The 27,990-nt window shown below is 40.2% G+C and overlaps 2 protein-coding genes across 9 annotated transcripts in view; one reads left to right on the forward strand and one right to left on the reverse strand.

The window, feature by feature from the left end:
• Positions 1 to 12,239, forward strand: part of LOC120727443 (dipeptidyl aminopeptidase-like protein 6) — a 93,627-nt gene extending 81,388 nt beyond the window's left edge. For all 5 annotated transcript variants that reach the window (XM_040021687.1, XM_040021688.1, XM_040021684.1 and 2 more), the window contains 18 exons: positions 599 to 753; positions 1,327 to 1,424; positions 1,549 to 1,675; positions 3,757 to 3,795; positions 3,936 to 4,043; positions 4,126 to 4,217; positions 4,301 to 4,348; positions 4,434 to 4,546; positions 5,317 to 5,364; positions 5,468 to 5,566; positions 5,788 to 5,857; positions 7,901 to 8,095; positions 8,200 to 8,254; positions 8,376 to 8,478; positions 8,573 to 8,628; positions 8,752 to 8,824; positions 8,914 to 8,987; positions 11,236 to 12,239. In XM_040021687.1, the coding sequence (XP_039877621.1) occupies positions 599 to 753; positions 1,327 to 1,424; positions 1,549 to 1,675; positions 3,757 to 3,795; positions 3,936 to 4,043; positions 4,126 to 4,217; positions 4,301 to 4,348; positions 4,434 to 4,546; positions 5,317 to 5,364; positions 5,468 to 5,566; positions 5,788 to 5,857; positions 7,901 to 8,095; positions 8,200 to 8,254; positions 8,376 to 8,478; positions 8,573 to 8,628; positions 8,752 to 8,824; positions 8,914 to 8,987; positions 11,236 to 11,382 (1,700 nt within the window). In that variant the 3' untranslated portion in view covers positions 11,383 to 12,239. The remainder of the gene's footprint in view (positions 1 to 598; positions 754 to 1,326; positions 1,425 to 1,548; positions 1,676 to 3,756; positions 3,796 to 3,935; positions 4,044 to 4,125; positions 4,218 to 4,300; positions 4,349 to 4,433; positions 4,547 to 5,316; positions 5,365 to 5,467; positions 5,567 to 5,787; positions 5,858 to 7,900; positions 8,096 to 8,199; positions 8,255 to 8,375; positions 8,479 to 8,572; positions 8,629 to 8,751; positions 8,825 to 8,913; positions 8,988 to 11,235) is intronic.
• A 1,470-nt stretch (positions 12,240 to 13,709) lies between these two features.
• The window catches only part of arhgap21b (Rho GTPase activating protein 21b), a 36,889-nt gene continuing 22,608 nt past the window's right edge, over positions 13,710 to 27,990 (reverse strand). For all 4 annotated transcript variants that reach the window (XM_040021681.1, XM_040021680.1, XM_040021682.1 and 1 more), the window contains 16 exons: positions 26,111 to 26,251; positions 25,791 to 25,893; positions 25,569 to 25,614; positions 23,920 to 24,045; positions 23,522 to 23,821; positions 22,720 to 22,775; positions 22,513 to 22,601; positions 22,224 to 22,366; positions 21,844 to 22,002; positions 21,641 to 21,719; positions 21,454 to 21,527; positions 21,262 to 21,351; positions 20,964 to 21,131; positions 20,599 to 20,704; positions 16,925 to 16,956; positions 13,710 to 16,812 (listed from right to left, as the gene is read on the reverse strand). In XM_040021681.1, the coding sequence (XP_039877615.1) occupies positions 15,253 to 16,812; positions 16,925 to 16,956; positions 20,599 to 20,704; positions 20,964 to 21,131; positions 21,262 to 21,351; positions 21,454 to 21,527; positions 21,641 to 21,719; positions 21,844 to 22,002; positions 22,224 to 22,366; positions 22,513 to 22,601; positions 22,720 to 22,775; positions 23,522 to 23,821; positions 23,920 to 24,045; positions 25,569 to 25,614; positions 25,791 to 25,893; positions 26,111 to 26,251 (3,272 nt within the window). In that variant the 3' untranslated portion in view covers positions 13,710 to 15,252. The remainder of the gene's footprint in view (positions 16,813 to 16,924; positions 16,957 to 20,598; positions 20,705 to 20,963; positions 21,132 to 21,261; positions 21,352 to 21,453; positions 21,528 to 21,640; positions 21,720 to 21,843; positions 22,003 to 22,223; positions 22,367 to 22,512; positions 22,602 to 22,719; positions 22,776 to 23,521; positions 23,822 to 23,919; positions 24,046 to 25,568; positions 25,615 to 25,790; positions 25,894 to 26,110; positions 26,252 to 27,990) is intronic.

Raw genomic sequence — 27,990 nt, forward strand, 5'->3', positions numbered from 1 at the left:
ATATGTGAGAAATGGATAACTATCCCATCTTTATGTGGGAACAAATTATAGCATCTATGCAGAGCTTCATAACAGAGGTCTTTTTAGTGCTTTGGCCTTCATAAAACAATAGATTCATTGAATTGTGCTTTTTTAGAGTCTCTGCTGGTTTTATTCGGGCGCTGACCTCGAAAAATCAAGCTGCACTGCAACAAATTACCCTCTGCCATAGAGTGAAAATTCAATCAAATTCTATGTGAATGGCTTCCTTTGCCAGCTGTGACAGCAAAAAAACAAGATTGGCTAGTTGGAAAACAAAATCAAAATGTCCTCATCAAGGCTGGACTGATCAGTCTGTGTTGGAACATGCTTTTCACAGAGTTCTTCTGCCCCCTGCTGGGTTAAATGCCACCCACAGGTAAAATGAAACGAGTGAGTATGGAGCCCTTTTCTAATAATCATGTTTTTCTTGTTAAGAAAAGATGTTCACCCCACTGCCCGAATAATTGGGTATATTAACCAGTTTCAAGGAGAATACGCCAGTAATAGACTGAACTACAGTATTTTGCCACATGTTTAGAAATGTATATTAATAATATATTGTTGATTTGTTTTACAGAGGAGATCCTGCAGACCCACATAGCTCACTGGTGGTCTCCAGATGGACTGCGTTTGGCCTACATGACCATCAATGACACGCTGGTGCCAAAAATGGAAGTGCCGTTTTTTACTGGAGCGCCATATCCCGCGAGTCTTGACTATCATTACCCAAAGGCAAGTCTCGACCAGCAAATCTTACAGCTTAACGAATTCATCGTTTTTACAATGAAAATGTAATGAGTGAGTAACGATAAAGCTCAGGTGTAAGTGGGCGAGGCATCTACAGTAGAAGTAGCAGGTCTATTCAGACTCATTTCTCTCTGCTCATCAGTGATCTGTCCAAAAGATTAATAAACTATGTACAAAATATTTTGGTCCTTTGAGAAGGAGTCAATGGTTCAAGCCTGTGTCCATGACAGATTTAGAGGAAGAGGTTAATTACGATGCTTAATATGCAGTTCAGGGAGAACATTCATGTAATGTTTCATTTAAGCCCCGTTATCCAAAAAGAGCTTGTGATTAAAATGAGCCGTTGTTTTAAAGAAACTGATAATAAACTGTGTGACCTAAACGTGCTGAAACAAGACTGAAAGGCACAAACCGAGACTATTCAGTGTGCAAATAAGAAGCCTGTGACTAACAAGCTTGTCTCATCAGAATTATGAGAGATGCCAGTGAACTTCCCTCAAGAGGACAAAAAGATCAGTTATTGAAGCTTCTGACCTTCGGTATCTAATTTCCTTGCAGGCTGGAGAAGAAAACCCTGTAGTGCACCTGTCAGTGGTGAGCCTCCACGGTCCTCTGCACACGGTAGCGATGAAGAAACCTGATGACCCCCGGATAGGGTGAGTGACTGAATCTGGAGGTGCCTCGCTGTGTATAAAGTAACAAGCACCGAGATATATTTTCTTATAGGAGACAGTGCTGCTTGTCAGAGGTGTCATGTGTTCTCACCTTCTGCTTTTCCAGGAGGGAATATTACATCACCATGGTGAAATGGGCAACCAACACCAAACTGGCTGTCAACTGGCTGAACAGAGCCCAGAACAACTCCATCTTGACACTGTGTGAGGCGACCACTGGAGTCTGCATTAAGGTGAAACAAAGTGTGAAATTAGCTGCCACCCGTTGTGTTAAAGTATTACACTTGTGACATTCAGTGTTTTCCTGGGAGAAGACTGGAAATAACCCTGGCTTACATGTTTTTCATGTCGATAAACACAAACACTGTATTTTATTTTGAATCAAACATCAAACTGCTGCTGCAGATGCTCATTAGAGAAAAATAGGTCCTGACAAGGGCACCATTAGTCCTACAAGAGTAAGGTTGCTATGTATAACACATTGTCCAGCTGTTTTTTTAACAAGCACTCATCGTGGTGAATATCTTTCACTGTAGCGCGAGACAAGGAGCTTGTGTTCTTGTGAAACAGTCGCTTATTTAAATCCCCATAAAAGTATTTTTTTTTCACTTTACACAATAAGCAATATAGAAAGCAGGCATGTCAAACATTTCATATGGTGGGCTTCATACAACCCATTTTAATCTTGAGTGAAAATCCCCTCTTTGTCAGTCTGAAGACGTTTAACTGTACATTTAATACCATTTAATAGAATAAAAAGAAATGCAATTTCAACAATATGTCTCAGTTTTTTACAGAAAATTAGAGAAAAAGTTCTGGTAGCTCATTGATAGTAATTCACATTATTTCCCATACTGAAAAAAGGAAGTTTTCTGTTATTGCTTATCTAATTACTTTGATGTAGCTTGAATGCCAATGGTGGCAGTCTTCAGTAAGAAAATATTGTGAGAATACTATTTAAAGTCCAAAAAACATTATCCAGAAGCTTCCACCTGGCTAGACTGTAGTCTTGGTCCCCGGGCCTTATGTCTGATACACCTGATGTAGACTGATAGTTATAGAGTTAGTGATCTTCAGAAACACTGTGGATGGAGACAACAGTTTCCAGCATTTGGCTGATATTTATGCAAAGATGCTGGTTTCTTTAAGTTGTGTATCACTGTTTTAATTATTCCTGTCCAATCTATTACATAAAACTGAAAGAGAAGCTTCTTCTAGACTCCAGCTGATGTGCACAAACCATAACTTTCATATCACGCATCACAAAGTCACATTGTTCTTGCTTGAGCTCATCAGTTTAAATCCCAGCTGTGATCTGTCAGGTGTTTTGTTTTTGTTTTTTTGGCCACACTTGCATGTATGAGATTGGTATTGAGAGTCTTGTCTGGCACTGTCATATATGCTATAGTTATATATAGCTAACAGCATCAAGTAGAGAGAGACTGGGTTTGTTTGTCTAATTTTTTGGCAAGAATATACAGTGACGTGAAATAGAGATTGTTCACAAGGCTGCACAGTCTTCTGAAAGCTTTCTTTTACACAAATTAAGTACACCCTTATTGCTTCCTTAGGAATTAAGATGGAAACGAGCAGCCAAGTGCCACCGCTCAAATACAGATGATAAATTGATCATCAGCTCCTCTATAAAAGCAGAGGTTTTGGCAGTTTGCTGGTCTGAAGCGTTCAGTTGTGTATTAACAGAGTGCCAAGAAGGACCAACATCAGCAGTGATTTTAGAGAAGTAATTCTTGTTGCTCATCAATCTGGGAAGAGCTATGAGACAATTTGCAAACCATTGTTTGTCCATCATTCTAGAGTAGGAAAGATTATTCACAAATGGAAAACATTCAAGATAGTCACCAGTCTTCTCTAGTGAGGATGTCCCTGCAAATGCATCCCAAGGTCACAGAGAAATGTCAAAAAAATCCAAGAGCTATGTTAAATGTTAAATTTCAAAATGGTACAATTAGAAAAAGAGGAACAAGTATAGCTTTTCTGCAAGGTTGCCAGAAGAAAATCTCTTATCTCTAAAAAGAATACGGCTGCACAGCTAGGCTTGCAAAGTTGTATCTTAACAAACTACAAAACCTCTGGGATAATGTCCTCCGCACAGTCAAGACCAAAGTGGCCATAATGTTTGACGAAGACCAAACACGACATATCGGCACAAAGAAAGCTTTCACAGGACTGTGCAATCCTGTGAAAGCGTTCTTTTTTACATAACTGTAAATGTAAAACCTTTTGAGATGTATCTTTTCATTTCCCTCCTATTTGCTGAATTAAGCTTTCAGCTCAGATCCTTTTATCTTTTCAGAAACATGAGGATGAGAGTGAGAGTTGGTTGCACCGACAGGTATGTGATGAAAGACGGAGAAGTCTAGTTGGCTAAAAAACAGACTCTTTTTTTTATTCCGTGTGTGCATGAACAAGTAAACAGACAAAGATATAAAAAGCTCTGCAGGCACGTTTTTGTAACTTCTCTCCTCTCTTCAGAATGAGCCGCCGCTCTTTTCCAAAGATGGATACAAGTTCTTCTTCACCAGGGCGATCCCTCAGGGTGGCAGAGGAAAGTTTTTCCACATCTCCATGTCCACATCTCTGGTATGTAATGTTAAACCTTTGCTTGTAATATTTTTCCTTCGTCCTGTTGCGTGAGTGTCTAATTTGTGTTACTTCCCTTTAGCCCAACACTAGCACAGACATACTTCAGTCCCTAACTTCTGGAGACTGGGATGTGACCAGGATCTTGGCCTACAATCATGAAAGAAACCTCATGTAAGACCTTAAGATGCTTTCACATTTTTAAATGCAGTCCTGGCTCTCTTGTTATCTGACAGCAGTGTTCGGATGATTCACAGTTACTTCCTGAGCACGGAGGATGACCCCAAACGGCGGCACTTGTACAGGTAGCGCTTTAGTTAAAGTCATCTTGGTGATTTTTTTTTAAGTGCTGCTTTAAGTGTACATTATTTACTCTGTGCCATCCTGCAGTGCTGACACAATCGCTCCATTCAACCGCTGTTGCTTGTCCTGTGAGTTCAAGTGCGGCTATATGGATGTTTCATTCAGCCACGACATGCAGTACTTCTTGCTCAACTGTAAAGGTGAGCGTCCTTTACCTTGAATCACTTGAGAAATCTTGGACTGAAGGGTTTTACATAACAACACTCCTGACAGCGAAGGCCTCCTGGGAGACTCAGAGTGTGTTCAGTAGAAAGTGTAATTGAATTAGTGCTCCATGTCAGGTAGAGAGCTTATATCGAACTGGATGTTAGCAGATAACCTCAAACCACTGCAGGATCCTCCTGATTAGCAGTAAGAATAAACAGCTCGTCTGACTGCCTGCAAACAGTCACGTGAGTACTAACAGAGGCTGTGTGGCTTTCGGCGTTTGTAGCGTTTATTATGCGAAGAAAGCTCAGTGATTAGCTGTTGTTTAGTAGTAGAAGTCTCTTGTGTTCCTTAGAGACACTCCGGCAGAAAAATACAATGACATTTTTTGGCTTCAACACTGGACAACATCATCAAGGTTTCTATGGAAGCTGATTTGTTTAAGGGGATCACATCGGAGAGGAAAAGTGCCAGTGGCTTTCTTCATTAATTGGATCTTTGGAGAGTAGCTCCATCGTGAAATAATAAGATACTTCCTCATGGGACAGAGGTAGATTATTAACTGCAGAGCTGGCTGAGAGTGCTGTTTTAAGATTATTCTGCTACAGAGGGTTGGGTTTCAGTGGCTTTATTATTGCCTTCCTGGAGGCATTTGAGCCTTTTATCAGCATCTTGTTATGTGATATTTTATCATGCTTATCCAATAACTTCTATTATTACATTTCCGTTAGCTGATCATTTTTCCCTGCATTGTTCTTTGTAGGACCAGATATACCGAGTGTGGCTGTCTATAGAACTGAGGACAAAGAGAGTAAGTGTATGCCTGCATCGTCTACAACACGTCTACAAATATGTTTAATGATAAATACATTTGGACTTGAGAATTTGTAACAGGTTTTTCTCTTGAACTGCAGAGGTGTTTGACGTGGAGACAAATAAAAGACTAAACAACACACACAACAACATGCAGATGCCCAGAGTGGAGTACAAAACCATTGACATAGAAGGCTACAGTAAGTGTGCCTCTGTGTAACCCAACGTGCACCTAATTATTGTTTTCTAAAGTCACTAAAGATGTGTGATGTACAATTATTCATCCCTCGAGAAAGAGCAGTTCAAAGAAGTGATGATGAGTGGTTGTAAAGTCTTGACCACAACTGTACACTGTAATTAGATAAGAAATAGGAAGGTCTGTGTTATAAGATTCCCATTGATCCTGTCTTTTCTGTTCTAGCTCTGACGATGCAGATTCTGAAGCCAGCTGGATTTGTAGAAACAGCTACCTATCCATTACTGCTGCTAGTGTGAGTATAAATATTATGTGTGGTCAGGATGATTAGAAAAAGAGTGTATAAAAGGCTCCATCTTGTTAGCTGCTGAACCTAAAAGAACTAGCCCTCACCAAGTACTCTTCAACAAAGAGAAAATACCCAGTGAGTAGCAGTTCACTGGATCAAAATGCCTTGTTGACATCAGATGTCAGGAAACTAGGTCTCAATTTCTGCTGTGACAGAAATCGAGACCAACCCAGTACTAGTACCTAATGAAGTGTCTGGTGAGCATAAGTTCTGCAGTTAAAACTGACTTTATTTAATGTTCAAAGGAGAACTTTAGTGCATCATTTTAGTACTGCACCTTTAATACTGTATTAAACCCCAAAACACCGGATCCTAGGTCCATACACGTCATTGTTTTGTTTTACGAGGCCAGTATTCATTAAAATTCTGCCCAAACGATCCCATTTCCCTAGTTTGGAAGTGATTCTTCAGGCTTCAGTCTAGCCGTAAGCATTTAAATCCGACTCTGGGAACAACATGAATGAACAAAACACTGATAACTATTTCAAATGCCTGACTTGTTATAGGATAATAAATAACTTTTCTACATAACCTAGGTCATTTTTTTCACCTCAGCTCAAAAGTTTCTTTGCACTACCATTCCACCATTTTTCAGCCTTCATGTCAGTAACAAGACGTTTTGGATATATTAAAAGTGTCCCCGACTTTGCAAGGTGTTCTTTTGTGTGTGTGTGTGTGTGTGTTTGCATTTCAAGCTGATAAATATTTACCTTTTCAAACTTTTGCCATCAGTTTTTAACAGGAGTCTTTATTCCTTAAAGGTACAGTACATCATTTTAAAAGGAATATTTAACTCATAACTAAGCAATGATTAGTGTGTAAGAAGCAAGAAAACTAAGCTTAGCAGTACATTAAAATACATAGCAGTGGGTTTGTGGACGTCGCCATGTTGCCCGTCATCTTGAATCCAGTGGACATCCAGTTGACAGGATGGACATGTACGTTCCGTCTAATCGCATTTTATGTATGCTGCTAAAGACTAGCCTCATATGTAGTACACTTTATAACTGACATTTAATTTAAAGATTACAAATTAGTTCCTTACTGTAACTAACTATGTATAACTATGTATTAATTGCTTTACCTGTATATTTTCATCATCTCTCTCTCATGTCTGACAATTACAGCTTACAACAGCTGAGCAATAACAGCAGCTGCTTATAAGCTAACATTACACCAGCTAATGTTAGACTCAACTGTCCTAAAAACTTTCTCTGTGATAACCAGTTTGATTAAATTCTCAAATCATATGAGCGTTTCATTTTTTAAGTGTCTCGGTCCAACAATGTTAGATAACCTTCAAAGAAAATTTCACTAACACTGGCTAACAGCAGCTAACAGCAGCTAACAGCAGCTAAAACTGGCTAACAGCAGCAAAAACAGCAGCACTTACTAAGAAAAATTAAGGATATCCTCAACAACTCACCTCAGTATCAACAGAAGTTACAGTGGACTTACAGCCTACACTCACTACAAATGAACAGCAGCCATTGTTGTTTGTCCTACTCTGGCCATGCTAGCTAGCTAGGATTATATGCACTTGAATTGGGAGAGGTACAATAACAGAATACAGTTGACTGCAATCTACTGACATTTAATGGTGAAGAGAAGCAGCTGGAGTGGGAAACAGTTTACCTAAGGCTGAAATAATCCCTATTGATTTTCTATCACTAAATCAAATGTTATTGCTCCAGAATAAAATAACGTGAATGTTGTGCGCTATATTCCACATGTCTAAAAACTGCAATATTTAAATATTTGTGGTCATATTTAAGGGGTTATGGTGTTGTATTGGACTTGTTAAATTCAACAGTGTCCCTTTTATTCTCTTTGTAAGTGTTTTGTAAAAGATCTGATTATTCAAAGTTCCCTTTTCGGAATTAATTTTCTCATTTTTGTGCCAACCAATAATAATACTACTACTACACCAGGCTCTGAGATATTAGTTGAACTTATTGTTTTCCATCACGCTGTGTGCTTCTCTCACAGGGATGGGACCCCCGGTGGGCAGATGGTGACGGAGCAGTTCCAGGTGGACTGGGCCACCGTCCTGGTCAGCAGCTTCAGCACAATTGTCGTCCGCTTTGACGGCCACGGCAGCGGATTTCAGGGCACCAACCTCCTCCACAAGGTCCGCAGGAAACTGGGGAAACTGGAGGAGAGGGACCAGCTGGAGGCACTCAGGTCAGACTCAGAAAAATGAGCACAGCTTAAAAACTATTTGGTCATTTGGCTTTTGTCACTTTCATTATTGTTGGGGGGGGGGTTGTTGTTTTTTTCATTTTCAGGCTGATATCCGAACAGTCTTACATCGATAAGAATCGAATGGGAGTTTATGGAAAGGTAAGAAGACATAACAGTCAGATGCACTGTTAAACCTTTACTCACCTCTGTGACTTTATAAAAATACAGCCTGCCATGAAATTATTTTCACATACTGTATCTGTGTCTCCCTCTTCTCCAGGCCTATGGTGGTTATTTAGCAACTTTGCTTTTGAGCTCAGAAGAATTTACCCAACTTAAATGTGGAACAGCAGTTTCCCCCATCACAGATTTCGAGCTTTATGGTAAAACTTTACAGTAAATCTTCTGCTAAGTGAGTCTTAGATCTAAAAGGTACCCAATCTTTCTAACCCTGGTTTTCTTTATTGCAAAATGCAGCATCTGCATTTTCGGAGCGATACCTCGGCGCCAAGACAGACTCCCGAGTTTACACAGTAATGTATCCACCCTTTTTTCTCCTCTGCTTCAGAATGCTTAGCTCAGACAATGAGTTGGGGGGTCTTTATAAAAGAACGTGTTAATGACATGGTGGATTTCCCTCTGTCTCTTTCCTCCAGATGGCAAATTTAGCACACAGAGCGGGTCAGCTGCTGGAGAAACAGTACTTAATAATTCACCCGACTGCTGATGGTAGGACCCAGTGCTTTCTTTTTTCTAAATACCACAGTAAATATGTGCGTGCTCAGAGTCTAACTGCAATATCATCTTCGCCACCACAGAAAAAGTTCACTTCCAGCACACAGCCAAATTCATCAACCATTTAATCAGTGAAAAGGCCAATTACACTCTGCAGGTGAGCCACGGTGTCTGAAATCACTGGTGTGAATAAAAGTGTGTGTGTGTGTGTGTGTGTGTGTGTGTGTGTGTGTGTGTGTGTGTGTAAATGGGCTGATGTTGTGTGAAGAATGCTCTCAAAATCTCTTGAGAGAAGTAACTAAGAGTTATTTTCATTTCAGATTAATTTGTGTATTATTCTTTCTAATTTTTCCCATTTTAGCTTGACAAATAACTGTTCAGTTATTTACATGCAGTTTATGTTTATGCACAGTGTCCCAGTGCACAGTCGGATATTGCTGTTTTGCTGTTTTCTCCCCCACAATATCATAATTAGTGTTGTTGTTGTTGTTGTTGCCTGTATACATGCCAGAAAGGCTTTTTAATAAATACAGTGTATAAGTAGGGATGGGTACCGGCGTGGCACCGGTTCTGACATAAACGGTAGTAACCAGACCGAAAAGCAGCGCACATTTCGGTGATTTTTTTTCCTGAGCTGTGATACACTTCTAGCCAATCATTTTACGTTTCCGAGGATAGTAGGCGGGTCCAGGTACGTACGTTCTTATAGAGCAGAGCTACAGATTAAAAATGCCCAAGGCAAAGCGGTCAAAAGTCTGGCTCTACTTCACAGCAAAATATGCAAACTCAGCAGCCTGCAACAAGTGCTTTAAGCTGATAGTGTGATACTGTCAAAGGAGGTAACACCTCAAATCCGATGAAACACCTGGCGACACATAGCGTTTTTTTTTAAAAGCCAAGAAATGCGCCGTATTTGATAGCTTGCTGCGAGACCTCATACTGAGCACATCTACTGTGGGTGGGTTGCCTGTTATCAGACCCGGAGTTAGCAATATCCCCCAAAAAGACGAAGAGGAGAGTCCTGGCCCCTAGCCCTGCCAGTGTAGCAGAAATGATGACGGATGATGATGGCAGCAGCAGCCGTTCTTCTTTGGGCGAGTAGCTTAATGTTGTTCGTGTGTAATTTAAGTTCAGTAGGCTAACCACGTTATTACATTAATACATGTAAGGTGAACTAGCAAACATCACCATAGCTACATGCGGCTGTCTTCTTGTTTGATGGCAGATACTCCCTTCACCCTGGCCAAAAAGGCTAAAATGACCAAAGAAAAAGAGGGAAACGGCTAAACATGAGAGGTTTTTGGATAAAGTTTGTGTTTTTTCCATTGTTTAAGCACTGCTTCCAGCCAAGAGTGATACCATAAATCCTCTATAGCTGCAGAAAAGGCTAACATTGTTATCTTGTTACAAAAACCAGCTGAACATGAGAGGTTTTTGGACCAATTTTGTGTTCTCCATTCTTTAAGCACCGGTTTGAGCACCGTTTGAGCACCAGCACCGTTTCAAAAGTACCGATTTGGCACCGGTATCGGATAAAATCTAAACGATACCCATCCCTGTGTATAAGGATAAAATAAATAATAAAATCCTCCTGTAATTTTTAGTAATAGCTTCTTGACAAGCCACCGTTTCACTGAGACCATTTCTGGATGAGACTTTGGAGAACAGATACAACAGTAGATGGATCAGCTGAAGGGTCAGATGTGTCGCTCAGGTCCTATGCCGGGTCTTTGCTGGATTTTTTTCCCATGTATTTCTTAGAACATGACTTTCAGATACTGTTTGTCTGCTGTAGACCTCTTTTTTTTGTTTGTTTTTTTAAAGCCTACCACGTCTTCTTTTGTCCTCCACTTCACACAGCACTCAACACTAAGATATGCCAAGTATTTATCTAACAGCTCTGACAGTCAAACTGTGTTGTCTTTGATATTTTTCATAGATTGTAATAAAGAAATGCAAACCAATTATGGAATTTTGCGACAGGCTGCTATTAACAAAGTGCATAAAGATACCATTTTATTCTTTGTTAGGCTGTTGACTTTCTGTAAACACGGGTTCATCCCTTGAGTTCGGTGTCTTTTTTATGCTTGAATGATTCATAGTTCAGTGTTAAGTGACTTATCAAACTAAACAACATCACTCTGAAAATGATCAGGTACAAAGACTGCATTGAAAATGATTGAAATGTCCAAGAAAAACTTCTTTTCATCCACTTTTATGTGCATTTGTCACTCTTTTACACTTCAGCGCTATGCTTTAGTATTTTTTTTCTCAGAAAATGCATTTTCATTATCCAATGAAAAAACATTATTTAAAAAAAAGTAATAATAATATGATTTTGAGTGAACGACACCAAATCAGCCTCACCGTACTGTCTCTGTCAATGTCTCCATCTTTATCTGCAGATCTATCCAGATGAAGGACACTTCCTACACGGTGAGGGGACACAGCAGCACCTGAGCCAGTCCTTGGTCAACTTCTTCGAGGAGTGTTTCCGGCTACCAGAGATTCTGACAGACGACCAGCAGGAAGAGAACGAGGACAACAGTTAAACTTTGATCCTCTGAGCAGCCCCGGCCAGATACTACAGCACAATATGCAACAGATTTTTCGTTCCATCCCAGTAAATCCGCACCACCTGCTGTCAAATCTGATTTTAGCTCCAATGAAGTGCAGCACCTGCATGTGCAAAGAGGGCCTCTGCCTACATCCCTTCTCCTCATCTCGTGCTGGCTGCTGACAGGGAAACCAGTCAGATAGAGGCTGAATAAATCTCAGATGCGAACAGTCATGTCTCTCTCTGATTAACGGACTAGTGCTCCCTCTAGCGGACTAATAGAGGATCAACAAAGCATCCATTCGGCATTGCGTCTCCATTACAAAACAGGCACATTAATCCAGTGCTTCGCGGCACCAAATATCCCCCACCTGCGACGATAAGCTCATCATGTTGAGATTTAACTTTTAAAAGGCTGCCAGTTTCTCATAACCTTGCCAACTAACTTACTGATTATTGTGTTCATGAGTATGATTATTGGTACTTGTTTCTCAGAATTTCTCTGTTCAGTGTCTTACAGTTGTACCGTGTCGGAGTGGCTGTCTGGCTGCGTCAGTCTTTAGTTGCTTTACGAAACAAAGGCACAATGTTTAACTTGTGTTGTACTCCAAAAAAATGTATCCGTACAAAAATGGTGTGAAATTTTCCTCTTCGTATTTCCGAATGAACCCTTTTCTTTTTTCTTTTAGTCACTGTGCCTTACTGTGGGTGACGTGTTCATGTTAGGAGCCCACATGACACTGAAAATGAGCTAATATGGAAAAGGCGTTGTGTGAATCAAGGGGCACATTTAAAACTTAGGAAGAGCTGAATAGAAGATAACTGTACGACTGCTGGGGAGAAGGTGTTACACTAACACAAAACCAACGATATTTAGTTTGCAGTTTCTTGATATTTGCCATCCAAACTGGCGTAGTGGTGAATTAACTATACTGATTTTTATTATTATTATTATTTTGTGGTTTACTGTGACGACTTTGTGTTCTCTCTCCTCATATCACTTCTGTTGTCAGTGGTTTCTAGTCAGCTGATGTACAAAGTGTATAAAACATCTTGAGTCTTTATGTTGTATGTGCAACTTGTATATAAAGCATTTTGAAACTTATCTTTTCTTTGGCTTAATTCATGACCTTACCTTGACAACTACAAGCACAAAGGCAAACGATGACAACCAGGTTGGGTACGAAATAAACTTACCGGCCACTACATTACTACCTGTTGCCCCTTTTGATCCACAGGGACATGACAGCATCACAGTTTTTTGCTTATAAAAGTGTGTGGTGTGGTCTTCTGCTGCTGGACCCAATCTGCTTCAAGGCTGGACATGTTGTGCATGCAGAGATGCTCTTCTGCACATCTTTGAGTTCCCGTTTTCTATTCCTGTCCACATGCCTGAGTTGTGTCATGTGATTGTTTAATATTTGGATTAAACAGTTGAACACATACTTATTGAAGTGGCCAGTAAGTGTATTTTACTTGGGTTAGCTGTGCTAACCCAGAAAATAGCTGTATAAGCAAACAAATACCAACCGGGCTCCATGCTAAATCACCATCTTAAAAAAAGCTCTGTTAAGTTTGTACAAGTTTACAGTGAAGCAGAATGCACGTTGAGGGGAATTCAGCCATCAATGATTTTACTTGTTGAAATGAATTCTGGGTACAGCCTCACTGCTAAATGTACATTCAATCTGGTTGATGTGGTAGGAGTTGTCGACTTTCAGAGATATAATGGAACTAATGCAAAAAAAGAAGAAGAAAAATATGCAATGTCTGCTTTTTGTTTTTTTTAAAAAGGGGGGTACCAATTCTTTTTGTAGGAAACATTTTCCCTACAAACTACTAAAAATGAGAGCTTCTTCATGCACTGATCTGCCTGATAAATGCAGTAAAATGAACACAGTTCCTGCTTAAACATTGTTCATTATTTTCGGAAGCTCTGTGCACAGCAGAGCATGTGCCCTTTACATCCATTACATTCCAGAGAAGCGGGACATTTCTACAGCCAATATCTGCAAAACTGGATAACTTGCACTAAAACACTGCAGACAGCTAAACAGCAGCAGAAGGAAAACATGGTGAGTTTGTAGTGAGCGGCCCAATTAAAAGGCACATTTCAGACAAATGTTTTAACGCTACATGATTAGGATTAAATGTAATCATTAATATTGATTCATACTTAAAATGATTTGAGAGCTTAAACATATTCACAACTATTTAAGTTGCATTTTCCCCTTTTTAAAAGATTTCAGTGCTTTGGACCAATCTCACTTCCATCTTACAAAGTGGTGAAGAGGGGGGGGGGTAAGAAAGCGAAAATCGATATTTGCCATTGACAAAATTTTATTTCCAGTGTTTCAGGAGTCTGTGCACACCCCCTTACAATCAAGAGGAACACTGCACTGATACAAACAATCCAGCTCAATGAAGTGCCCTCCTCCTGCAGGGAACCTCTCATCACAGAGAAGTACCAAACTGCCCACAACACCCACACAGGCCTCGAGATAATCATCCTCATCATCGCCATTGTTGTCATTTCTCAATACTGTACTTAAACTTGCAATCTGATGGAAATGAAAAATAAAGCAGCTAAAACATGGCATTTATATGTACATTTAAGTTACTTATTTTACAATGAATATTTAAAATTCAAGTTCTGTTAAAATTAAAAAAACAAAAAACAACAAATGAAAAAACAGGATAAAGTATGTATAAAACATTAAGACCAGAGTGGAATGCCTAAGGAATGGAAGCTCGGCATTTTCTTAACCTGTAGAATGACTGAGAGTCAACAGTAAAAATGTCATTCACAGTAACATCTTCGTGTATCTCAACAAAGACAATATGGCACCCTTAACATTTCATTGTGAGGCACTTTCATTAGTGAAGAAAACTTGATTTTTCTGGTTCGATTACCCATTTTCTTCTTTGCCCAACTCTCTCTTCGTTGCAGTCGCAGACAGACGTGTGAACTCCGAACACTAAAACATAGCTTGCATCAGAGGGCTGTTGTTCACTGCTCTTTAAACCACACAGCAGGGATGAGTATGAACTATATTTTCCATTTGCATAAGACCATGTGTCTCCTTGTCACCTTTGTACCTTTGGAAAGGCCCCTTTGACAGCAGACGGCTTGTAGGCGCACACACACACACACACACACACACACACACACAGTACCAAAAAACACAATTCAAGTACACAGAAAAATAGGGATATGTACACTTTAGAATGAAACACAAGCATCTAAAGCTTTTAGTCAGTATTACAGCAAGCATGTCTGTACATTCTTCATTTGGTTACCGACAGACTCACTGACTTTGAACACTGTAACTTTCTTTACGCAAAAATAGTTACTCTGCAATACTAAAAATCTGCACTTTTCCACTACTTCCTATTCATCCTAAGTCAGTTCATCCTTAAAGCCACTTAGCTAAACCTTTAAACAATCTTAAATTGAGTGTTCACACTTCCTTGAACGTACTTCAGACTCGTTTCACGGGCAACAGGTCCTTTCGATCTTTAGCACATCTGGGACTTGTAAAAGGAGGGTTGAAATCCTCCTCTTGGGCCATCCCAAAGTCATTTTTAATATAAAAAAGAAAAAACAAACAAAAACAAAATGGAAAAAAAAAGATAACATTTTGTTCCATGCCTTAAACATGAGCAAGCTCAACAATTCCTGTGTGCAGTAATTCTCTTTTACAAGCATACACACACCACTTAGACACACACGCCAGACGTTTTTGTACAACATGCTCATTCACTAGACATTGGTCACACAATAGACACGACACTGACAGACTCCCATATACAGAGACACACCTGACAGACCAAAAACACACACAGCCACACGCACACACAGCTCTCACAGGTACTGATAGAAGCGCGAATGGACCACCTGGGAACTGGTAAGTTTATGTGGGTGAGCGGTGGCTGAGAGGCTCAGATTTTTGCTCTGGGGGAAGTCCCCGTTCAGCGCCTCAGCAGGATGATGTGGGGGTTCAGAAGAGGACGAGGCTCCGGGGTTCTGCTGTTCAGAGAAGTCCAGACTGACCTCGGGATTGCTGGATCGGTGGCGCTCGCGGGCGATCCAGTCCCCGATTGAGAAGTCCTGAGAGCTGCACTTAGGTTTCAGCCGGTCCACAGCTGAGAGCTCCGACCGTGAGCCGATGTGAACCTGCTGCGGCCAGTCTCCCAAGACTGACAGCTCGGCAAAGTCTCTCTGCCCGCCCATCGTGTGTCTGCGTCTGATGTTCTTCTTCTTACTGCGGCCCTCTGAGGACTGAATCCTCTGGCTGCCCACACCGAACATGTCATCCACAGACATTCGCATACGTACCTTCAGCCTGTCTGTGATCTTCAACTTCCACGTGGGCTCTCCTTTGTCCAGCTCACTCCGGGACGCAGTGCTGAGGCTTGCGGTGGAACGACCCTTAACTGACCCCGAAGAGCGTGACGGTCCAGTGGAATCTTTATCGCTACGAGCGCCGTCCAGAGAAGACTCGCTGTTGGTTTTCTGTTGGGCGGCTTTCTTTCTTGAAAGTGTGTCGCATTCAATGAGTCTGTGTGAGGGGAGGGGTCGAAGGACTTCCTGCGGTTCTCGCTGGTCGGCTTTACCCACAGTGAACACTGACAGGTCACTCTCGCTGTCCGTCTCCATTGCCCTTCCTTCGCTAATGAGCTCGCTTCTCTCATCATCAGCATCTTCTCCGCCCCTGCTCTCAGACACAGACTGCACTTCGGGACTGAGGGTGCTGAGCTCAGCTCCAGTCAGGAAAGTCATGGAGGATGTGGTGGAGTAGTCTGAGGTAATGGAGCAAACCTCCGCTCCCAGCCCGCTGGGACACATCTCTGCTCCCAGGGCACCCACAGTCTTGCCACGCCTCATTCTGGGCACTGATGCTTGAGAGCTGGTGCTGTTCATCGTTCCGAGGTCAGACACCGTGTCATCATAGTTTGATGGCGGGTCCGTGAGAGAGGACTGGTGAACCATCGGCATGCGGTAGCTGAGGTCTGGGGAATGTGTAGGAGAGGGGTAGGGGGATCCAGTCTGAAGGTTGGAGGAAATGCGTTTTGGAGGCAGGGAGGGAGAGGGCTGTGACATTGAGCTGTTAGAAAGATATTCTTTCCTGTTGGTTTTGTCCAGCTGCTCCTCAGAACTGTTCTTTTCCTTCTCTTTCTCGCTGGTTTCATCTGTCTGCTGCTCCTCCTCCTCCTCCTCCTCTTCGGTCCGACTGTGCGGGGACCACAGAGGCTGCTGTTGGCTCTCCTTTGGTAGCTCCTTCTTTGTAAACACAGGGTCCAGGTCATCATCTGAACTGCTAGGCTGAACTTTTTCCTTGGGCTTCTTGCGTTTGCGGTTAACGAAGAAGGAGGAGCGAATCAATTCTTTGCTACACTGATCCTTCCCTGATCCCCACAAGCCCTGATGACACACATTAAAAATGGCATTAAAACATCATTAAAACTGGACTTCAGACCATAAAACTAGCTCAGACACATGAATGAGAAAACAGAAACACAAAGGAGCACATTACCTTTGATTTGGAGGTTTCACTACATGCTGAGTCTGCATTAAAAACAAGAGATTCATTAGTAAAAGTCTCACATTTTAAGGACAGTCTCAAAGCAGACAATATACAGAAAGAAGAGGCAGATTCAAAGTTTGCTCAGAGTGAAAGTGACAAGATACAATGGATTTAATGAGAGCAGTTACATGAAAGCAGATGATACAATTTAGAGAGAGAGAGGTGTAGCTAAGCTAAGCGGTATATGAAAAAGTGGAGACGGCAGCAGAAGAGGCCTGAGATGAATAATGAGGGGCGAGGAAGTGAGAACCTGGCGGTAAACCAAGACACAGAAAAGCAGCTCATGCTCGAGTATCGATGGATCGACGGCACATCACGGACAAACACGCCAGTCACAGAGCATCACATATAGCCACCAACCAGCTGTGGGCATTCTTTCCCAACTCAAAGACGTCACAGAGGAGAGGGAGTGATGAGTTTGCTCTGACTGAGAGACTTAAGGGGCCTGAGCTGAACAGATCAGTGAGTGTGTTTTGTGGTTGACACAACTTGCCGCGGGCAAACTTTAGTCTAACTTGCTCTTACTCCAAGCTGCATGAAATTCTACATTGCCCTCAACAAGTAGCCTGTCACTATAAAAGACATAAAAAGCCAAAAACATTTGCAAGACCTTCTCTGACTCAAATCATGCATACTGCAAGATAAGCAGGCTTTTTACAGAAATAATGCGGCCACAGGAACTAAATGCAGGAACAGAAGAAAACAAAACAAAACAAAACTTCCAATGAATCCTGTGTGAGTTAACGCTGTATCAAAAATTTGAGATGTGGCATCTTGGTTCAATAATACGTTTTTTAAAAACAGGAGGCACTGTGAGGTGTCTTTGAGTGCAAGACTTCAATTTGTCAACTACTTGTTAAAAAAAAAAAAAAAAAAAAAAAAAAAAGGAAGATTTGCTCAGAACTTAATGACCATATATTTCTGATGTTGAGGGTTTTTTTAAAATCAGGTTTACCTATTTATAGATTTTATTACACATTAAACTGTTCATCGCTGTGTATTCTTTAAACTGCAGAATAAATAAAGCTGAACTGAAATACATTTTGTCACTGGCCTGAAACTCACTGTTTTCTAATATTCCTACAGGCATGTAAAAACGTTTTGACTCTGCAGTCCAGTGAATAACCAAGTACACCCTTACTGCTTCAAATGGAATAAAAATGAACAGAAGCAGCTAGGTGGTGCTAACCGATTGCACTTTTTAAAATATCAATATGTGGTGAGCATCTGTATAAAAGTAGAAGTTTGGTAATTTGCTACCCTGGAACATTCAGGTGTTTGTTAATAAATCTCAAAACAGACAATCTTCTTATGAGCAGAATTCCCAACAAACTCATCCCAAGGCCAGACCGTGCAATGCTCTGAGAAACTGCAAAAAACCCAAGAGCTACATCTAAGACTTTACAGGTCTCATAAAGTTTTAACGTATCTGAGAATTAAAAAAAACAGAAAAAGACTAAATGGGTATGGCTTTTAAGGTAGGAGTGCTGCATATGAACAAACCACAAGATTTCTGAAACAATGTTATTTAGACAGACAGGCCCAAAGTGGAGATGTTTGGACACAATGCATTTGGTGAAAACCAAAAGGCAGTATGTCAGCGCAAACACTGTAAACCAACTGTCATGCACAGTGGTGGAGGGATGATGATCTCGGCTTGTTTTACAGACTGTGCACCTTGCAGTCATAGAGCAGACAATGAACTCCTCTGAATATCAAAGTATTCTAAACTCAAATGTGAGGCCTTTTGTCTTGATAACTAAAGATGAGCTAAAACTACTGGACAATGATCCAGCAGCAAATCAGGTCCTTAAGAGAGCTGTACATAAATAAACACACAAACTGAATAAAGCTATGCTGCACAAAGGAGTGAGCCAAAATTCCTCCACGGTTATGTCAGAGACTGATGAAGTCTGAGAAATCTTTTTTTACTCCAAGTTATTGCTGTTATAGGTGGTTCTAAAAGCTACTGAATTATGGGCTGTACTTAGTTTTTCATATGACTGCACAGAGTCCAATAAAAACCTTTATCATATGACTAAATAATCGATTCCTACGACTCCTAAAAGTTCCCATGTTGTAACGGGACTACCACTATGATAATGCTGTTTTAAGTTAGGTTAAAATTTTGGTGTGTATTTGTGGGTGTGTCTGTGTGTGTGCAGAGCATGGTTGGGAGAGAGACATGCGGCTGTGACATTATGTTACAGGATATGAGAAAATGTTGGTCTGTAGTTGACGATGTGACATTTTAAAATACTGAAGATTTTGAAAGAATGACATCACAGACAACAAATAAAAGACAAAAACAAAAAAACACTACATCTTCCTAACGGGAACTCCATCCAGTGCTAGCTGAAAGCCTGAGTGCCTCTGCTTCAGTAAGTTCCTAACTACTACTCCACCTGGGAGGTGGCTGTGTGTGTTTTTTGTTTGTGTGTAAACGCATGTGTGCTGGGGAACATCCAGCTCAGTCCCAACACCACGACCCCCACCCTCAGACATCATGACAGATTATGCCACATGACCGGGAGAGAACCTGAGGTTGACCGTACCATGCTACTTGTCCTTGCGATCAGCTTAAGAAACAACAAGAGACAGCAGAAGGGCTTTCAGAGAGAGAACAGCAGCATCGCTCTGTATCCCCTCATTTTAGGGTATTGGTTTAAATATGAGACGTGCACACCACAGGAAAAATGACAAACATCGACTTCTCTTTCTTTCTTTTTTATCTTTTTTCCTCCTTTCGCCCAAATTTAAAAGAGCTGCGGGTTTCTGCAGACTAGGCAGCTACACTGGGCACAACACTCGTCCTTCTTCCTACAGTCCCAGCTGTCCATCACTGACAAAACAGAGTCCATCAGTGACATCATCGAGTGATAGACGCCGCCCACTTGGCCTGTGTCAAGATTGGGTAATGTGTGAGTGCTGGACAGGGATAAGGGAGAAAAACAACACACTACACACAGAAGGGCACAGGTCAGAAGGGTTAAAACTTCCATTGTTTAGTTTTGTTTGTTAGATTTTCTTTGGGAAAGAACATGCCGGGATTATGTGAGAGACGAGGAGGAGGGGAAGAAAAGAACTGAAAGAAAAGGAGTCGTCGTCTCAACACAGGTAAAGCACAGGGAGAAAAAAATGACTTGAGCAAGAAAAGAAAAAGAAAAAAAGAAGAGTAAAGCAAAGAAACGAACAAAAACAAAAAACTTGAGGACAGTTTAATTTTGGGCAAATAAACATCAACATCCAAACAAAACAGACTTTTATCCCAAAAAATAAACTAAATGATTGCAAGGCATTTTTCAACAATTTTCCAGTGGCTGAAGCGCAACATTGCATCCACTGAAAAGTTACTGAAAAAAACAAAACAAAACTTGCTTTAACAGAAACAAATAAAACTTGGCTGTTTAGTATTCGCTTAAAGCATATGAACTGAAAAACAAGGGATGGTGCTCGTACTTTTAGCATTTGCAATTGACACTCTACCAGCATTTAATCTTAAATAGGTCTTTACCACACAACTCTTTTAATCTACTATAATCTTAAGGAAAAATATTAATGCTGCTATGGCAGAAATTTGCTGTGCTGATGCTGAAGTGTGAAAAACACTGCTGCTAAGTTACCTGAGACTTCGCCAGGAGAGGGTGCAGTCCGCCCAATGTTGGAGAGCAGGTGGTCGATATTGGGCACAGGCTGAGACTGCACTGTACTTTCCTGCTCTGCTGTGGTCTGGAGCAACATACGGAAGGAAAAGAGTAAAAAGTAACTTAACACAATGCAAAAATAGGGTTTCTATCTTCTATTGTAAAATAAAATCTGGGTTTATGACATGTGCAAGTTGTTCAATTCTGTTTTTACATTTTAAAGGTAATCCATAAACACTGTAGCTGCATGTCTTCAAAATCAACAACTAAACTGATCCACAGAACTGATAGACCCTTCATTTAATTTCCATCGAATAAAATAAGGAAAAAGAAATGCTACATACAACAGGGTCCTCGTCACAATCATCAGCGAAGAACCAGTCAAACTGCTGAATAAGGTTCTCGACTATCTTGCACTGGTCTGGCATGTGGTTAACCATGTTAGTCATGTTGTCCTCAGAGGTTCTGACCAGGGTAGGGCCAAACACGATAGCTAGATTACGAGGCTCCATCTAAATAGATACAAGGTAAAAGTCACATTTAATGACATAATCCTCAGAGACACTGGATTAGCACAGGATTGAACGCATTGCATGGTGTTAACTAACGGCATTAACACAGAGATCCTGTTGATGCTCATACCTTGTTCTTTTCACAGTTGTCAGAAACTCTTTTGAGGTGAGCACAAAGGAATTTCAGAGTTTCATAGTGATGAATTGGCAACTCACGGATCTGGAGGAAATGACCAAACAGGGGGCCAGTGCTCAGGATGAGGAGAATGCTTTATGGTAATAACTGTTCAAATAGGTTCCTCATATTTGATCTTTCACTCACCAGCCTCTTGAGCTCCTTTAATCTCTCCACTGAGTCTTCTATTCTGCTGGCTTCTATAAAATCTGCATACTTTTCTGTGAACAGATCCAGAAAACTTCAACTTACAATTGCAAAAAGAATAACCGCACAGGAAAAACGACATTATCCCAGAGATTTTGCAATGTATTCTTTATGACTTTAGTCTTACCATTTGTAAACAGAGGTTCTGGAAGTTTTCTGAAAAAGGACTTCAATAAACTACTGATGACGTTAAGGTCCCGCCATTTCTGCAGAGTAGATCAAGGCAGCTTCAGGTTAATGCAGTTCTTGCAGTACGAATCAATCACAGTGCAAAGATGTTGTCAGGGAAGTGGTGCGCTGTACTGTGCAACCTGACTGTCAGTCACTCACGTCTTCCTGGATGTCGATGTCATTCATGCCTTTGCTGTTGAGCTCCTCCTGCATGCTGGAGATGGCAGCGTTGTTCCCAGGGACCCTGTAGATTCCTGTGTACTCCAGACCTCGCTCCTCCACAACCTTGCAGCACACCTCCACGATGAGAGGAACATTCTGCACAAATTACATAAGAAGACAAAAAAAAATCAACATCATGAACCATATCGATCAATGACACCACACACTGTTAGCTCCAGTGAATGAGTGATTCAAAGTGGATGTAAAGATGCATTTTATTTGTCTGGAAGAAACACATTTCATCTTCATCTGAATGATAATGAGCCCATCTTTAAAAAAACAAAACAAAAAAACCTGTAGAAACACAGCAGACCCACCTCGTTACTTTGTGCAGATGGACAATCATCAAGTCGGACACCAAAAGTGATGCCAGCTGGAGTCTTTTTCTCAAATGGCTTCCTTATGATCCCTGGAATGGCAATTTTCCAAGTACCTCTGTCCCGTGGTGGACTGGACTCATCTGACAGGTCAAACGTATACAAATTGAGGTTACATGCACTCTAACGACACTTAATGACACACCTTAACATTAAAAACTGGCAGCTTTACTCTTCATTGCCCTCTGCTCCTCTCCAGTTTTGGGCAAATGGGGGCTATGGTTCTTACCATCTGTTTTGCCTCCAAGGAATGGCGTTTTGATGCTCAGCGAATGTCGGGCAGGCTTGGGTGAAGGTTCAGACCTGCTGCTGGGTGCACTGTTCAACAGCAAAATATTAAAAAAATACACAGTCTAAATAAGTATTACAATTAGGTGGCAATACTGGTAGTCCAGTATTTTGGATCCCCCTCAGGGGTCAATGTAGTCCCTCATACCTCATGTTGTATTCTTTGATCCTTCGGCTGATCAGGTCCCGACTCACAGCTGCGTTCTGTAGCGAGAACAGACATAAACGGAAGACTTTAAAATAAAAATATATTGTTTTGTAATATAATACAATTTAATTATCGAGGTTTTGCAATATTTTTGTAAATAAATATATATATGACCATGTATTTATTTATTGTACAGATCAGAAAGGAACCTTACTGACTTCCTCTCAGTCTGAAATGGAAATTTCCCCTCACACCCTAACCAAGTGCCATCCGTGGGTTGTTGTTTTTTTTTTTGTTCTGCCCAGGTAGAACAGGTTTCAAGTGACACCTTATTTTTGCTTTTGTTAACCATTTTGTAAATAACGGCTGTAATCCTCTCCATCTCACTGACATGTTCATTGTATTTTATTCAAAGACAAACTCTGGGTCTCTTTGTTGTTAACCTGATGGGTGTGCCGGTTGTTATTTTCAAAACTACAGCGTGCTGTAGTCTAAACTAGCACATGCATGCTAAAATAATGAGTACTACAGTATTATGTTCTGACTTGATAACAATTTTTTAATTATAGGACAGAAAAGCATGAGGCCAGCCAGGAGTTGGTGCACTTTAGGAAGTTTGGGGAAAATATAATCAAACCACTTAAGCTGGCAGACAGGCTGTGAGAGATCAACTCATCATGTGGTCATAACCATCACTTGGCTCTGCATTTAAGCACACAACATTTGGTCTTAACACACACACACACACACACACACACACACACACACACACACACACACACACACACACACACACACACACCTCTTCATCTGGGTTACTGTTTTTCTGAATGTCTTTGATCCAAGACAGCATGTCATCTCTCCCTTCTGCCTGAAACAAGTACTCGCAGTCTGAGGTGGTTAGTCGCAGCACATTCTTGCGTCTTGTATCGCTATAGGAGATGTCAATCAGACAGGCCTCGATGCTAATTCGCAGTGGTTCCTCCTCGGATTGCCCTGAAGAGCGAGACAGTGCATCTTTCCTGTCTTTGTACAGGGTCAGGGTGTGACCTTGTAAAACAGCATACATTTGCTTCCATGATCTCATTCCCCCACCAACACGCTATAAGAAAAGAAAGGAGATGGAGAGAGAAATGCTTAGAAATCATAACGTTAGTGATAGTTACAGTGTTAGATGAAGACATGAATGTAAAGAAATACCTTATTTTTATCTGTACTGAACTGCCTAAAGTTAAGCAACCCTTCTCTGGAAGAATCAGAGAAGATCACTGAAGAGGAGTCCCTTCGAGAGCCAGAATCCCCAGATGATTTATGCCCATCCAGAGCCTGCAAGTGTGAATATATGACAATTTTTTTCCTGGGATTATTAGCTGAAAGAAGACGGTGACATGAACTGTGGGAAGAGTCTGAGGGTAGAATGACATGCAGCCAAGATCTCAGAGTGGATTTAGACTGGGGATGTCAGTTTCCAGGACAATATATGATATAAATATATAAACTTCTAAGGAAACCACATTGTGAAGAATATTCTAAGTTCCCAAATTAAAAGAATCAAAGACTGGTATCATCTGACCATCCTGTAACTTCCAAACTCATTTCCATTTATGATTGATATCTATCTATATATCTATATCTCTATATATCTATATCTATATATCTCTATCTATATATCTATTTATTCAGCCAGTAGCTACTCTGAATTGACAAGCGTATTACAACTAGATTTGCTGAATGTGTTTGATTGGATAAGTAAAAACAACATGATTTTAAACGTGTCTAAATCCAAATCCATGTTAATAGGAAGTAGAGTACGCTTAGTCAACAGCCCACAACTAAATCTTTCCATAGCTGGATCGGTATATCGGTCACCCAGATTAAATTACTTTGTGTTACCATAAACCACCACCTTTCATGGTCTCAGCACATCAACTCTGTTATTAAGAAAATGGGACAGGGCATAGCTATAGCTAGGAAATGCTCTTTTTATATTACTTCTTCAATTATGAAAGATGTCATTAATGCACTAGTATTATCTCATCTAGAGTACTGCTCAATCATTTGGTCAGCAGCTAATAAGACAGATCTGAACAGACTTCAGTTAGTCCAAAATAGGGCGGCCAGATTAGTGTTAAGGTGTTCATATTATACAAGTATTGATAAAATGCACGATAAACTTTCTTGGCTTTCTGTACAAGCCAAATTATACTATGGCTTACTTGTATTTTTAAAGAAAGCAATACTGGTAAACACACCACACTTTTTTTTATGCTCAGTTGCAGTATCCAGATGAAATACATAATCATGCTACACGATTCTCAACTAACCACAATTTAGTAACTCCTCGAGTTAAAAGTAACTTTTTGAAAAACTCTGTTATATTTAGAGCATCTTTTCAGTGGAATAAGTTGCCTTATGCAATTAGAGAATTGGCTTTTAAAAAAATCACCTAAAAGCCTATTTAGGCAGTTTTTAATTTATTTGTAAAAATTGTAGAGGGTAATGTCACTTGTAATGGAAATTGTGTATTTTGTTTGAGTGTTTTTTTTTATAATTTTTAATATTTACATGTTTACATTTTCAGAATTGTAAAACCTTATTGTGGATGTAAGAGCCAAATTATGTGGACACTTTTGCATCCAACTCATTGTGTAACATTTTATTTGGTGGTATTTGATGGTTTGGGCCCCAGGAAGACTAGCAACCACTGTTGTGGAAGCTAATGGGGTTCCTTATAAATAAACAAATATCTATCTCTAAGTGGGTTTAAAAAAAAAAAAAGCACACAAAAAAACGCTATTCAATACCTTGACACAGTATAAAATGATGCAACTGATCCTAAATTTTCTCACCTTTCTCAGCCCCCTGAAGCTGGGCAAATGCTTACTGGAAGATCTCCTAAAGAAGTGGCACAAAAGAGACAAAATAAACAAAGGGGGGAAAAAAAAAAAAAGACTGTTCCTTATATATATATATATATATATATATATATATATATATATATATATATATATATATATATATATATATATATGGAAAACTAAGAGCAGTGATTTTGTTCAAAATGCACTCACGCCCTGCTTTCCTCCTGATAGATATCCAGACCCTCATCATAGGACTTGGACCGCTCAGTTTTGCTTGTTGAGTCAGACTCCAGCAAAGCACTTCGCAAGGACTCTACACAGTAACGGTGAAGTATGCATGCAACTTATTTAGACTCCAAATCACTGTTAGTAAGAGCTACAATAGGCCCTCAGATAAATGACCAATGGGATTTTAAAAAAAAAAAAAAAAAAAAAAAACAACAGTATTTACATAATTTTTTTGTTTGTTTGTTTGTTTGGTTTTTTTTTGGGGGGGGGGGGGAAGGATTTTGATTATTTGTGGCTTTTACCTTGGTCATGTGACAGCTGCCGTCTAATGGGAGGACATGGTGAGCCTTGACCAGAGGGAGCTGTGGATGGCGCAACAGATATAACAGCAGAGGGTGGAATAGGAGCAGCTTCCCGGTCAACACTGGGGCTGACTGGCTCATCTATGAACACAGAGCATTTAGTGTGAACACACAGATGCAGATAAACATTATATATATTCTATAATATGATGCGTTTCCAACTTCAGTATCTGTCTGCAAGAATGTAGGACTGTTGCGCTATGACTCACTGATCTGTATCTCAATAACTATGATCTGTGGGATTTAGAAAGGGGGGGGGGGGGGGGGAGAAGAATCACTCTTTTTGTGAATCCAATAGCTAATGTGCAGCAACACATCGTCATCTAATGCCTTTTCCTTTTTAGCAGCAAGAAAGAGAAGGAAGTTTTTAATTCTCAAGTACCACCCACTCTTGGCACATCAAGTCTGAAACTGCTCAGAGTACAAAGCTGCTCTCGGCAGCCATGGGGCTTTTGGAGCTAAATTTAAAAGCAACTGTTCTAGTTAAAGCCTGAGCCCAACTTTGAAACGGGGCAACGGAAAAAGGATGTCACCATCCCCTTAAAAAGATTTCTTCAGCTACTTTGCTAAAGTTGTTTCCATCACTAAATTTAAAGTCTTCCATCCTTTTCAAACATCTGATAAGCTCAATATAGGAGGAAGTAACACTTCTAATAAACAGCACTCTGCATGCAACAGCTCATACTCCTGACAGACAAGAAGAGGGTGGTTCTAGCTAATCCTAAGCAATTTTCCCAGAGACCCAAAATAATCTGCAGGACCTCCATGATGGAAATTTACTGTTTCCATGATAAATTCTGTCTATTTAAAAAGTCCTCTTTTTAAATAGATGGAACAAATCTCATAGTTATTCAATAAAATTCACATTTTTAGCAGACTGATACAAGAGGTAACAAAACAGAATAGAAAGTACCAGCTAATACTGTCTAGTCAAAGTAAGAAACTATATTATTTAAGTAAAGTGAATTTATCCCCCCGTTTCAGTCTGAAAACAAATCCCTTATAAGTCTTTGTTATCAGGTATTGACCATTTCTCTGAAGAACAAAACTCAACAAGCACAAACAACAGTAAAGCCCAAAACAAATGACGCAAAATCTAACTGCAAATAACAGCTTATCCCCTCTCACCGATCGCCTTTCTACCATTTTCTGTGATTTTTAGAGAGACACACGAAGAGGCAGACAGATGGACAGACAGATCATAATACATAATACATACATAAAGAGAGACAGATGGAGGACACACAAAAAGACCCAGAATGCAGAAAAGAAACAAAGAGAAAAAAAAAAAAATTGTAATACCCGTCCCTCAAAAATTTGGGACGGGTCCTCTTAAAAATCAAAAGGTCATCCATCTGCATTTCATCAGTATTGTCTCTAGAAATGTAATAATAGCAATATCCACATTATTCCACAACATTAAACAGAGTGACTGTTCCCTTTATTTATGATTATTATATTAATGCAAACAATTACATTTTGACCATTTTAATTCTCATCAGACTTAAATGCCCTTTTTAAAATGGCAGACACACATAGGCAAAAGCAAAACACTGCAAGAAACTTGACATACACTTAACATGTTCATAGTAAGATAGTTACTTTAGAGATAACAACAATTTAATCATCACAAAATCAATTTTGTGACTATTTAAGTGTAATGTATCTGTTTTGAAGGGAGAACATCCAAGAAAACAATGTATCAGAGAAATTCAATATAATCTAAAAGGCTTAAACCATCCTTCACTCTGCCCTGGTTAAATCAAACATCCCACAAACACACACTAAAAGCCGCAAAAACTGATTAATATCATCTTCCC

Source organism: Simochromis diagramma, unplaced genomic scaffold, assembly GCF_900408965.1.
Source record: "Simochromis diagramma unplaced genomic scaffold, fSimDia1.1 OVJJ01000205.1, whole genome shotgun sequence".
Lineage (NCBI taxonomy): Eukaryota > Metazoa > Chordata > Actinopteri > Cichliformes > Cichlidae > Simochromis > Simochromis diagramma.